The sequence below is a fragment of the Panthera onca genome, chromosome D4 (assembly GCF_046562875.1).
Source record: "Panthera onca isolate mPanOnc1 chromosome D4, mPanOnc1 haplotype 2, whole genome shotgun sequence".
In the NCBI taxonomy this organism is placed as follows: domain Eukaryota; kingdom Metazoa; phylum Chordata; class Mammalia; order Carnivora; family Felidae; genus Panthera; species Panthera onca.
Genome location: NC_138351.1, coordinates 65,201,930 through 65,215,900, shown reverse-complemented (window position 1 = coordinate 65,215,900; position 13,971 = coordinate 65,201,930). Strand labels below are relative to the sequence as shown.

General features: G+C 34.2%; 1 protein-coding gene across 14 annotated transcripts in view; it reads right to left on the bottom strand.

Moving 5' to 3' along the window:
- Window positions 1-13,971, bottom strand: part of CYLC2 (cylicin 2) — a 43,357-nt gene that overhangs the window by 24,150 nt on the left and 5,236 nt on the right. For 9 of the 14 annotated variants that reach the window (XM_081790921.1, XM_081790920.1, XM_081790922.1 and 6 more), the window contains exons 2-5: window positions 9,474-9,514; window positions 7,982-8,103; window positions 4,480-6,565; window positions 4,086-4,147 (exon numbers count right to left, since the gene is read on the bottom strand). In XM_081790921.1, the coding sequence (XP_081647047.1) occupies window positions 5,120-6,565; window positions 7,982-8,103; window positions 9,474-9,514 (1,609 nt within the window). In that variant the 3' untranslated portion in view covers window positions 4,086-4,147; window positions 4,480-5,119. Of the gene's footprint in view, window positions 1-1,930; window positions 1,979-4,085; window positions 4,148-4,479; window positions 6,566-7,725; window positions 7,843-7,981; window positions 8,104-9,473; window positions 9,515-13,971 lie in introns of those variants that run through there. The other 5 variants (XM_081790927.1, XM_081790929.1, XM_060609160.3 and 2 more) reach the window with 3 other exon arrangements.

The following is a 13,971-nucleotide window of genomic DNA, read 5'->3' as shown; positions in this document are numbered from 1 at the left end:
GAGAGTACTAAGCTAGGTAACACAACTTCCAGGTTGAGCTAACCATTAGAAATGGAGTAAAGTGGGGCACCTGTGTGGCTCAGTCAGTTAAGTGTCTGACTTCCATTCAGATCATAATCTCACAGTTGGTGAGTTAGAGCCCCACATCAGGCTCCACACTGACAGTGCAGAGCCTGCTTGGGATTCTGTCTCTTTCTGTCTCTCTCTGCCCCTCTCCAACTTGTGTGCTCTCTGCCTCTCTCTCTCAAAATAATAATAAATAAACTTAAAAAATACAATGCCCTTTGAAATGGAGTAAAGTTACATTATAGGAGCCTTGTCAAATGAGATTGGGCCATATCCATATCCTTTTGAGCTAAATAAATAACAGAATTAGAATTATATATATATATATATATATATATATATATATATATATATATATATATATAAACACCCAAAAAGCTGTGCAAGTTTAATGTGTACAACTTGATGACTTGATGATTTTGGAGGTACGTATACACCTATGAAACCATCACCACAATCTGTATCATAAGCATTATCCATAACCTCCAAAAGTTTCCTCCTGCCTTTTTTATATACTATTATCGTCATCTATATAAGAAAACATAACATAAGATCCCCTCTTAGCAATTTTTTAAGCATACATTACTTCTGAAAAAACTAAACATAGCCTTATCATACAATCCAGCAATTGCACTCCATAGTATTTTCTCAAATAGGATGAAAAGATATGTACATGCAAAAATGCAGATGAATATTTATAGCATCTTTATTCAGTATTGCTAAAATTTAGAGTCAAACAAGATGTCTTTTGGTAGGTGAATAGATAAATAATCTGTGGTACATCTAGACAATGTAATATTACTCAATGCTAAAAAGAACTGAGCTTTCAAGCCATGATAAGACATGGGAGAATATTAAATGCATGTAGATAAATAAGAGAAGCCAGCCTGAAAAAGTTACCTATTCTATAATTTCAGCTATATGACTATGGAGACGGTGAAAAGATCGGCAGTTGCCAGATGTAAGAGGGAAAGATGAGATGAAACAGTAGAGCACGTAGATTTTTAGGGGCAGTGAAATTACTCTGTATGATACTGTTGGTTGATATATGTCATTATGCATTAAAAATCCATAGAATGTACACCACCTAGAGTGAACCCTAATGGAAATTATGTGTTTTGAGTGATAATGATATGTCAATGTAGGCTTATCAGTTGTAATAAATATACTACCCGGGTGGTGGATGTTGATAAATGGAGGAAGCTATGCATGTATAGGTGGATATATGGGAAAAATCTTCCCCTTATCATCAATATTTCTGTGAACCTAAAAATACTCTAAAAATAAAATATATTTTAAATGTTTGGAAAGGTAAAATTTAAGCTAAGTATAAATAATTAGGAGTCAGCAATGTAAAGTTCTAGAAGAATTGTGTTATAGGCAGAGGAAACAGTGTGAAGCCTTGAAAGTGTAATGATCTATATGGTTAAATACAGAAAGAAATCCAGTGTCACAAGAGCATGGTAGACAATTTTGCTACCACATGAAGGCAGATAAGTAGTCAGAAACCAGATAATTAAAGGCTATATAAGCTAGAGCAAAAAAAAAAAAAAAAAAAGAAAGAAAGAAAGAAAGCAAGCTTATGCTAAATGTGACATCAATACACTAGAAGACTTAGAGTAATGGAGGAACATGATTTCTGGGTTGAGAAGGGGTGTTTGGTGGTTACGAGAGTTGAAGTACGCGGTTTTACCTGCATTTAGGGGGCTTTGGGATTTCCAAGTGAAATATAATGGCTGATTGGACTTCTAATGTAAAAGTGGTATAAATGGAGTGAAGCAGAACAATTTAAATATTGGTGGTAGCCAGGCAGGACTTAATAATAGATAAGCATGGAGAAACAAAATAATTGTGAATGACCCACCAATTTTTGATTGAGTCAGCAGTCATCATTTACTGAGTTGGTGAATACCTGGGGAAAACAGGTTTGGGTGGAGAGGTATTGAGTTCTCTTTGGGACTTGTTAATTTTGAGATGTCTAGAAGACAGTCAAGTATATGCTTTAACTTAATATTTAGACACATGATTTTGGATCTAAATGGAAAGGTCAGTACTAGATTTAAAATACAGGATTCAGGGCACCTGGGTGGTTCAGTGGGTTTAAGCATCTGACTCTTAGTTTTGTCTCAGGTCATGATCTCACAGTTCATGCATTCAAGCCCTGCATCAGGTTCTGTGCTGACAGTGCAGAGCATGCTTGGGATTCTCTTTCTCCCTGTCTCTCTGCCCCTCCTCCATTCACTGTCCCTGTCTCTCTCTCTCTCTCAAAAATAAACTAAAAATAAATAAATAAAACGAAGGCTTCAGCAGAATAAGAATGATGTATAAAGCCATGGGAATAGATGGAATAAATATAGAGAAATACATAGAAAAGAGGGGCTAGGATAAAAAGACATTGCAACTGGAACTCCAAGAGGTTCTCGGGGGACCTTCATGCATTTCAGTAGAATGGTAAAGACAGCTCAGTTATTATTGTACTATACATTAAATTTTTTTTTTCAACGTTTTTTATTTATTTTTGGGACAGAGAGAGACAGAGCATGAACGGGGGAGGGGCAGAGAGAGAGGGAGACACAGAATCGGAAACAGGCTCCAGGCTCCGAGCCATCAGCCCAGAGCCTGACGCGGGGCTCGAACTCACGGACCGCGAGATCGTGACCTGGCTGAAGTCGGACGCTTAACCGACTGCGCCACCCAGGCGCCCCTATACATTAAATTTTAACCTAAAAGTTGACTTCTGAATACTATGTTAGACAATAATCTAAGGGCTTTTGTTTTAAAGGAATAGGGGATTTTAAAAATGTTTTAGTGTTTATTTTTGAGAGAGAGAGAGAGAGAGAGAGAGAGAGAGAGAGAGAGAGAAAGGAAGAGAGACAAGCATGAGTGGGGGAGAGTTGGCAGACAGAGAGGGAGACACAGAATCTGAAGCAGGCTCCAGGCTCTAGGCTCTGAGCTGTCAGCACAGAGCCCGATGTGGGGCTCTAACTCGTGAACCATGAGATCATGACCTGAGCCAAAGCTGGAAACTTAACTGAGCTACCCAGGCTCCCCTAGGGGATTTTAAATGATTCCCTAAATCCTCGGAGAGATGCTAACATTTTCAGAAAATTTTGAAAATCTGAATATAGTATTTTACTATAAAGCAAAGGGAGAAAAAGAATTATTTTCCTGGAAGAGGGAGAGAATAGTGGGACAGGATTTGACTCTATGTCATTACAGCTGAGTCAGATCTGCAAGGTAGGGCAGCCTGGAAGACCATAAATTCCAATAGCCATGAATCCTTGAGTAGTTGATGTAGGGGAACAGGGGCCAATGTTTAAAGACCAGGCAACATAATTATACTTCTGTTCACAGAAAGGTAGCTCTTGAAAGTATGTGGAATAGGAGTATCAAGGAGAAGCTTTATTTTGTATTCAGAATTTATATTGGGATGGATAAAAATGAGGGAAAGTCACTTAGCAAGTTCTGCAACAATGTTGAGTTTATCTGAGAGAGAATGTTAAAGAAATTTAATTTCCACTAATTGGGCATTCAGAGAGTTTTGCGTTGTGCTTTATATTGCTTTTTTTTTTTTAAATTTTTGTCACATTAATAGGACTTATGGATCACGAGAGAGTTTAACATAGTTATAAAAATACAAAGTTAATTGTTTTCATATATAAAAAATATGTAAATGCTTTCACTCTGTTAGACCCTGTTGAATTCTGGATAATTTGGTTTTGTATATGTATTAGCAATTTATCAGGTGTCTCTTTAGACTTGTTTAAATTTACTTACGGTGCGGGGCACCTGGGGTGGGTCAGTCAGTTGAGCATCTGACTCTTCAGCTCAGGTCATTATCTCACGGTTGTGGGGTTGAGCCCCATGTTGGTCTCTGTGCTGAGCATGGGGCCTGCTTGGGATTCTCCCTCTCTCTCTCTCTCCCCCTCTCCCTCTCCCTCTCCCTCTCCCTCTCCCTCCCTTTTCTCCTTCCCCGCACACCCCCAAAAATAAATAAAATAAAAAATAAATTTACTTACCTTGGCAATTTGGAAAAGTTTGATTTTCCTGTCTTAAATGGAGAGAAGTTGGATACTATATTCTGTTTAAAGAAAAAAAAAACCAAAAAACTCTTGATAATTGTTAGTTTCCATGTATCAAAAATCAGTCTCCTCTCTCATGATAAATAATTCTAATTAACCTTTTTGTTGATACTTTTAAAGTCTTCATTCTTGTGTTATTGTTACCAAATTCATCAGTAATTTCTATAATGAGAAAGCCCTAAGTAAATTCTACTCAATTCTACCAAATTCCAGCAAAACATACTCGGCAGATGACACAGATTTTTATAAGAATGGTATATTTCAATTCAAACTTTAAATTGACTCAATTACTGTTTAATCCAGTTTCGCTTAAAAAACAAAACTAACTTACCAAGTGTGTTTGTCTTGGCTTGGATGTGGAATTTAATTTCCATCAACCTGGTGTGGCTGTTTACACTTCAGGGATGATGGTATAGGTTCACAAGGAAGCAATTCTTTTCTTCCTTCCTTCCTTCCTTCCGTATTTTTTTTTCGAAGAATGCTACTTTTAATTTGTACTTATTTGAAAGACTTTCTGAAATTTTTTTGACTTCCTCTGATACACCTATAGTTCTTTATTTAAATCTGTGGATGCAGCTTCACAGTTTGATTATATAGATTGAATGTCTACCTCCTTGGATTTTTTTGAAGTCTTGATATATTTTTTTTTTTTTTTTGCTATCCACAGATCCAGTGTCATTAACTTCTACATCCTGATTTGAATATTCTTCTTTGAACATTTCTAGGGATTTTTCATTGAATCCTTCATATCCCCAAACTTAGCATATGTATCCTCCAAGTTCTTCATTGAATCATCTCTTAATTTTTCTTTTCTTCTTTATATTTTTATGATTTTATGAGTCTTTCTTTGTATTCTTCTTTGCTCCACTTTAAAAATTATTTGATTCTTTGAGGCCCCCTGTCACTCATAGATTTAGTATCAGATTGCTAAAATTGTTTTATCAAACATGCTTTTGAATTTTATCCAAGGCCTACTTGCCTTTCTTTGCCTTAGCATCCTTCTTTGCATCCTTCTTTGCATCCTTTGTATCCTTCTTTGCATCAGGAGATTCTGTGTCAGTATCTTTCTTGGCATCTTTCTTGGCATTCTTCTTGGCATCTTTCTTGGCATCATCTTTTGATTCAGTATCTGTCCCGCTGGGCTTTTCATCTTTCTTCTCTTTTTTACTCACCTTTCTCTTTGCATCTTTCTTGGATTCTTTCTTGTCTTTTGACTCATCATCTTTTTCTCCTGGTTTCTTTGAATCTTTTTTCCCATCCTTATCCTTCTTGGCACCCTTCTTTTCATCTTCAGATGCTATACTTGATTCTTTGCTCTTCTTTGAATCTTTCTTATCTTTCTTGGCATCTTTCTTTGAATTCTTTTTTTCACCTTCAGATTCTGTACCTGACTCCTTGACCTTTTTTGAATCTTTCTTTTCTTTCTTGGCATCTTTCTTTTCACCTTCAGATTCTGTACCTGACTCTTTGTCCTTTGAGTCTTTCTTATCTTTCTTGGCACCTTTTGTGGACCCTTTCTTTTCACCTTCAGATTCTATACCTATCTCCTTGTCCTTTGAATCTTTCTTATCTTTCTTGGCACCTTTCGTGGCCCCTTTCTTTTCACCTTCAGATTCTGTACCTGACTCCTTGCCCTTTTTTGAATCTTTCTTTTCTTTCTTGGCATCTTTCTTGTCACCTTCAGATTCTGTACCTGACTCTTTGTCCTTTGAGTCTTTCTTATCTTTCTTGGCACCTTTCGTGGCCCCTTTCTTTTCACCTTTAGATTCTGTACCTGACTCCTTGTCCTTTGAATCTTTCTTTTCATTATTGGCATCTTTCTTGGCATCTTTCTTCTCACCTTCAGATTCTATACCTGACTCCTTGTCCTTTGAATCTTTCTTTTCTTTCTTGGCACCTTTCTTGGCATCTTTCTTTTCACCTTCAGATTCTGTACCTGACTCCTTACCCTTCTTTGAATCTTTTCTTTCTTTTTTGGTATCCTTTTTTGCACCTTTTTGTTCCTCTTCAGATTCTGTAGCTGACTCCTTACCCTTCTTTGTATGTTTCTTCTCTTTTTTGACATCTGTTTTTGCAACATCTTTTTCACCTTTAGTTCCTGTTTCTATATCCTTATCTTTCTTTGACTCCTTCCTAGTTATTAGTGGTCCCTTTGAAACTGTGGATTCTGATTCTGATTCTGATTTGTCTTTCTTGTCTGCTTTCTTGTGTTCTTTATCTTTCTTACCTCTTGCTGGAGATACAGGTTTGTGTACATCTGCTACTTTAGCAACCTCCTTGGAGTGATGGGTTGGTTTATGTGGGGGCCATATCCTGGCAGCTAAATAATCAGATGGTCTTTCAGAAATTCTCATTAAAGAACTGTGCATCCATAACGGTCGTTTAGGACCTTCTCTTAATTTCTCTTCATCATATTTCTGAAATATTGGTTAGAATAATGATGAACAACTTGTGTGCAAGTTACACAGCCTTTATTACCAGATATCAAATACATTTTAACTTTAACCATTAAAAGATTTTAGATTTTGATAAGTGGATACATTGTAGATCTCAGTTTATTTTGCTTTTCCAATTTCATTCTTTTTATGACTAATTGATATTCATGTATTATTGTGGGCCTTATTTCAATTTAGAAGATCTTCATAATTCCCTCAAGATATTATGTTAAAATTGGTAGAGACCTCCACTGACTAATGACATATCAGCGTTTATGATTTCACAATCAGGGAGGCTTTTTTTTCCTCAGTGTTCTGGAGAATTCTTAAAATATTCTGCCCACTCTCCATTACTAGGCTAACTCAGAAACTATTCTCTAATATCTAATAGTTTCATGTTCAGGCATATCCTGTTCTCTATTATCACATTCAAGGTCTCTGGAATTTGGATTGCTACATGTGGTTAAAAGTACAAGCCTAAAACTGCTACTGCTTGGCAAGGTATAAATTGATATCTTTCAGATAGGAAACTACAATGATAAAATCTGTAACATTCAGTGCAAGTAAATTTGTGCAGAATGGTACATTTTCTTTTCAACTCCTAACCAAGTATTTGCAAAATCTTAATTGCAAAAAAAGCAAACTTTGCAAGTAATGATAACAAATAATGGAAAAATAAATTGAATAAAGAAAGAAAGGAAAAGCAAAGAGTGTGAGATTACAGAATAAGCTAGGATCACTACTGATTGGAAACACTCCCTGAAACAAACAAGAGTTGATACATTTATCTTGTGAAAGTTTTTTTTTTAACATTTCATATCCCATGATGACTCCACACACATTAAGAAATATTTATCTTCAAGTATTCAGAATACTGAATTCTACATTGAAGAAGTATTAAAACTTCATCAGGGTATAATATAACCCCACAACTTTAATGAGGGAGTTTCTCTAGGGAACATTTTCTGAATGTTCTTATTAACTGCAGCATTAGGATCCTCAGATTTTTGTGCTTCTTGAACACACATTTTCTATAGTGTGGTGTTACTAAAGAAATAATATGAAATAAGAGGCCCAATTTTTATACAGTGAAATGAAAATAAAATATATCTACTTTTGTCAAGTAGTAGAATTTGAATTACCTTTAACTGTGCTGTCCAATATGGTATATAAGCCTCAAGAGAAATTAATTGAATTGAGTTGAGATGTAAAATTCAATTCCTCAGTTGGACTAGCCTCTCAAAATGAATGTTCAATAGCTAAATTGGAATGCAAAGACATAAATATTTCCATCATCACAGAAATCTCATTGGTCAGCACTGATCTGTAAAGCACATAACTATACATGATTTCACAAGTTTATCACTAGTAAGATTATATGATCTTTTCAATACTCACAGGAGCTGTATTGTCTCGTAGTTGAGATGGTTTTGATCTCCTTTTTTTTCCTGGCCGTGGTGGTTTGGGAAATACCAGGGCAAAGTATTGCTGATTCCATGATTTTTTGCTTAATTCACTGACTAAAATAAGAAAATATTTAACAAACATTTTAGAGTAAGTAGAATTTCATCAGAACTAAAACGGCAGTAAGATAATAGACTTCATGAATAAACAAATGATACGAATTATGGCTTCATTTATTTTATTAATATTTGGAATTCTCTGCTATCAGTACATGAAAATAAAAATTTATTTTTCTATTTTGATCAGTTTTACAGATAACTAGTCATTGTAAAACTAATACAGTCTGTGATATAAATGCAAAGAAACATCTTTACTGCTTTCTTATAATCTTTCTGTCTCTCCAGGTCTGGATTCTTGCTATAGATTCTTTAGGTTAGAATAAATTCTATTGAGATCAGAAAATATGGTAACTACTTCTGTAGCCTCCAAAGTACTTAGCACAGTACTTGTTATAAAATATTTCGTAAATATATGATTGAATCTAAATGCTACTGCTTAAGATTCCTTTAGTTAGTAATTTTCCAAGCTACAAGAGTAAATGTTGTGCACTTAATAACAGCATTGTTGTTATTGGGTGATGGGTATTAAGGAGGGCATTTGTTATGACGAGCACTGGGTATTATAAATAAGTGATGAACCACTTAATTCTACTCCTGAAACCAATATTACACTATATGTTAACCAACTAGAATTTAAATAAAAATTTGAAAAAAATGTAAGTGGCATATTAATGAAAAAATCTAACAAATTAAGAGTACCTATAGAATTGTGACTGTGAGGGTAAAGTTACCTGGAAACTATAAGAGAATGGCTAGAGACATTTAGGGTACAAATGAAACTAGTGAGAGATTTTCACTGCATTTAAACACGTGCAGTAGTAGTACTTTGTGTAAGAGAAAATATACTTTTCCCATGAGTCTCCTGAAAACAGGATCGATGAGAAAATATACAGAATGAAAGAGATATTTAAGCTCACTATATGAGGGAAAATCATTTGATATATGAAGGCCTTCAACATCAGATTGTTGGGTTTTTGGCCTATTATCGGGGGGATATAGTCTAGCAGGAATGTAGTACAAGTCATTGTGGTTATTGGTGAGTTGTTTATCCAATTTCTAGACTACTTTTCAACTGTAAGATTATCTGATTTTTTATTTCTAACATGTATCATTTCTAACATAACACCTTTATGTTGCTGAACCTATTTGCTTAAACTTTGTTTGATTTAAAAACAAAATATCTTAGAAAGTGTTTGCTGAGTCCATGAGTAAGGTGCCTTATAAGTAAAAGGGTTTATTTTTAATAATATTCTGTAAGAGGTCTTGCTTTATCCCTTTGAATAGAGGATAATAATCACTTATCCTTAAAATAATCATAATCTTAAAATTAATCATGTTTCAAAAGTAAATATTAAATTCTTTCTTACCTGGAATGTAATTATCATATGTTCCAAAGTTTATTTTTTGGCTATTAAAATAAGAGGGAAAGTTTTTAATTAATTTATATATAATCACTCTAATGATCACTATTATGTGTAAGCACTTGCCATCACCAACTAGAGAAATAGTTTGCATTCTCAGATCTCTACTATTATGTAAGATTACTTTATTCTAGAAGAAACAGAAATGAGTACATGTGTGTCTTTTGCACAAACTTTAACATAACTAAAACAAAGTAAATAAAAAACAGTTTATAAAGTTACCAAATTGCCATGTCTGAAATATAAACTTTAAAAAAGAATTGTGACATCATAGTTGAATTATTTTTCTCTATCTCATGCTCCAGATTCACTTGCAATTGAATTTTAGCAAATATGTCACTTTAAAAGCATTACTTAAGCAAAATCAGATCCTCAAAATATTCTCAGAACTTAAGCAAATCTGAATCATTCAATGACATACTTATATGTGTGTGAATGTGTATGTGTGTCAGTGTGCACCATAAGTATCGATACGGATTTTTATTTGTTTTAATTTTTGTTCTTTAGGAATATCTGAGAAATAAAAACTATTTTGCAAAGTATTTTTCATTTAAAAGTTTCCATTTGTTTCAGTACTATATGAGCATGTTTTATTATCTAATATTCGCATTGGAGGCATACATTAATATTTCATATAAAAAGGTTATTTTAGACATTTTTTAAATGTTTGTTTAGTTTTGAGAGTGAGAGAGACAGAATTGGAGTAGGGGAGAAGAGAGAGAGAGAGATACAGAATCCAAAGCAGTCTTCAGGGTCTGAGCTGTCACCATAAAGCCTGATGTGGGGCTTGAAGTCACAAACAGTGAATCATGACCTGAGCCCAAGTCAGATGCGCAACCCACTGAGCCACCCAGGTACCCCTAAAAATGTTTTTTTACAACATCTCATTGCATTACAAAAATAAAGCCATTGTTGATCGTGTGTGAGTTTGGGGCTTACAGACACGCATAAACACACACACACACACACACACACACAAACACACACATACACAGGATCTTACTTATTTTGACATTATATAAATGTTAAGAATTAATTACATAGTAAAATTAAAAAAAAAAAACCAAAACGGTGAATAAACAAAAAGCAGAACCAGATCCATAAACAGAACAAACTAATGGTTTGTGGGGGAAAGCGAAATGGGTGAAGGGGAGTGGGAATACAGGCTTCCAGTTGGGGAATGAATAAGTCACTAGAATAAAAGAGAATAAAAGGCACAGTATAGGGAATATAGGCAATGATACTGTAATAATGTTTTATGGTGACAAATGGTAGCTACACTTGGGATGAGCATAGCATAATGGAGAAGTCTAATGTACACCTTAAATTAATGTAACATTGCATGTCAACTGTACTCAAAAAAATTGAAAAATAAAGTACATTAAAATAAGTATCTTGATATTTTTATTTAGGCTCTATTTCCTAGCACAAAACTTGGCACATTTTTGTCACTCTATAAAAATTTAAATGATTTTAATTGAATAAAATTTAGGATGTATTAACCAATAAGTTATCTGGTTTAGTTTTTTTTAAGCTTTTATTTAAATTGCAATTAACATACAGTGTAATATTAGTTTCATGGTTACAATATAGTGCTATCACACTTCCATACATCACTCAGTGCTCATCACAACAAGTGCACTCCTTAATTCCGATCACCTATTTAATCTACTTCACCACCCATCTCCCCCTGGTAACCATCAGTTTGTTCTCTGTAGTTAAGAGTCTGTTTCTTGGTTTACCTCTCTTTTTCTTTAACCTTTGTTCATTTGGTTCTTAATTCCACATATGAGTGAAATCATATGGTATTCGTTTTTCTCTGACTCATTTCGCTTAACATAATACTCTGTAGCTCCATCCACACAGTTGGGTGTTGTTGCTGGTGATGGTTTTTCTTCTTAACTGAGGACATGCATTAAAATCACTTGCCCTGTTGTATCTGAATCTCTAAGTCTGGATCTGGCCAATCTGAATCTCTAGGTTTGGATCTAGCCAATGTATGTTAATATATTGCTGAAGAAATTTTGATGTTCAGCTATGGTTATGAACATCTCTGTTTTAAATACTCTGAAAGAGGAAATATTTCAGATTCATGAAACAATATTAAATTTGTGATTTAAAATGTACATAGGCATGATCCATTTATTCCTTGTATAATTTCTATAGTTGTTCTTTAATCAACAAGTAATTGAATTAGAAATCAAAGTCACTATATAGAAAATATACAATTTTTTAAAAAATCGTTCTTCTAAATAACCTATCATCAAATCACAGTGCACATTTACGAAAAGAAACAATTAAGAATAACATAGTATCAAAAATTGTGGACTACAGTTCACAAAGGAGAATTTATAGTTTTAATGACTGGTATTAGAAAAAAGTTTACAACAGTGTTTTAAATCCCTGCTTTAATATTAGGAAAATATGAAAAATAAATGAATAAAATTAGGAAAATATCAAACTAAGTTCAAAGTTAGAGGGAGTAAATAATAAAGCTATAAGCCAGAAACAAAGTGAACACAAAATTAAAGCAAATTAAAAAATCCAAAATTTGTTTTTTTTTAATTATTAAAATTGATTAACTCTTAGACTGATAAAATAAAGAGAAAATACAAATTACCAATATCAGGATTGATGCAAGTTTTTTAACTACGTAGATTTTAAAGGATAATGGGAAATATTATTTATAATTGTATGGCAAAAATTTCAGCAGCTCAAATGATATAGATGAGCTCCTTGTAAAACTAATTTAGCAAAACACATGATTAAATAATAAATATGTGAATGGGCTCCATAATAAGTAAATTGAATCCATTATCAAAAACCTTCCAAGAAAGGAAAGCACAGACCTAAACTCGGATCTTAAAAAAAAAAATTAGGAAAAATACTAACTCTACACAAGGTTTTGAGAAACAAGAGGTAGGGGAAAGAAGTTTCAACTCATTTTTGACACCAATATAAATAATTCTGACACTAAAACTTCTCAAAGAAATTTTGAGAAGTTATGAGAAATGAGTATATAGACTAATATCTTGCATTAACACAGACACAAAACTTCCTTAGCAATTTGTTAACCAGTTACTGAACAATATATAAAATGGCAAATACATCATGGTCATTGAAATTTACTTTCTGGAATATAAGTTTGGTTTAACATGTATAAATCAACCCAGGCAGTCACTCCAAATAACAAATAAGAAAATTCATCTAATAATTTCAAGATATATAGAAGATTTTTTTTCAATATTTTGAGAGAGAGAGAGTACAAGTGGGGTAGGGGCAGAGAGAGAGAGCACAGCCGGGTAGGGGCACAGAGAGAGAGAGAGTTCTCTGTGACTCGGATGCTTAACCAACTGAGCCACCCAGGTGTCCCGCAGAAGAATTTTTGAAAAAAATTATATCAATTCATAATTTAAAACTCTGAGAAAAATAGAAATAGAAGACACCTTCCTCAAATGGATAAAATGTCTCCGGACAATACTCATTTCTAAAATCAGTTGTGGAATGTTGACTATCTTTCCTCTAGAAACCAGAAATAAGGCAAAGATGCTCACTCTTTCTAATCAACCTTGCAATCCAGACTATTTTGTTCCATAAGACAATGAAACATTAAGATTGGAAAGGAAGAAGTAAAATTGTCTTTGTTCATAGAAGACATGCTTGAGTGGACTATCCAGTAACATCTACAAAAAGAATGATTTAGGGAGGGGCACCTGGGTGACTCAGTCAAACATCCCACTTTTGGTTGATTCTTGGTTTCCACTCAGGTCATGATCTCACAGTTCCTGAGTTCAAGCCCTGTGTTGAGCTTGATGCTGACAAGGCAGAGCTTGCTTGGGATTCTCTGTCTCTCTCTCTCTCTCTCTGCCCTTCCTGTTTGTGCTCTCTTTCTCTCTCCCAAAATAAATAAATTGGGGCACGTGGGTGGCTCAGTTGGTTAAGCATCTGACTTCGGCCCAGATCATGACCTCATGGTTCTTGAGTTTGAGCCTTGCATCAGGCTTTGTGCTGAAGGCTCAGAGCCTGGAGCCTGCTTCAGATTCTGTGTCTCTCTCTCTGCCCCTCCCCTGCTCACCCTCTGTCTTTCAAAAATGAAGAAACGTTTAAAGAATTTTTTTAAATAATATAAATAAATAAAAATAAACTTAAAAAATTATTTAGAGCTGTTAAGTGAATGTAATAAGATTGTATGATATAGGCTCTAATTATATAAGTTATGAAATCTTGCCATTTGGATGGAGCTAGAATGTATTATGCTAAGCAAAGAAAGAGAAAGTCAAATACCGTATGATTTCACTCCTATGGAATTTAAGAAACAAAACAGATGAACATGGGGAAAGGAAGGAAAAATAAGAAAAAACAAAGAGGCAAACCATAAGAGACTCTTAAATACAGAGAACAAACTGAAGGTTGCTGGAGGGGTGTTGGGTGGGGGGATCGCCAA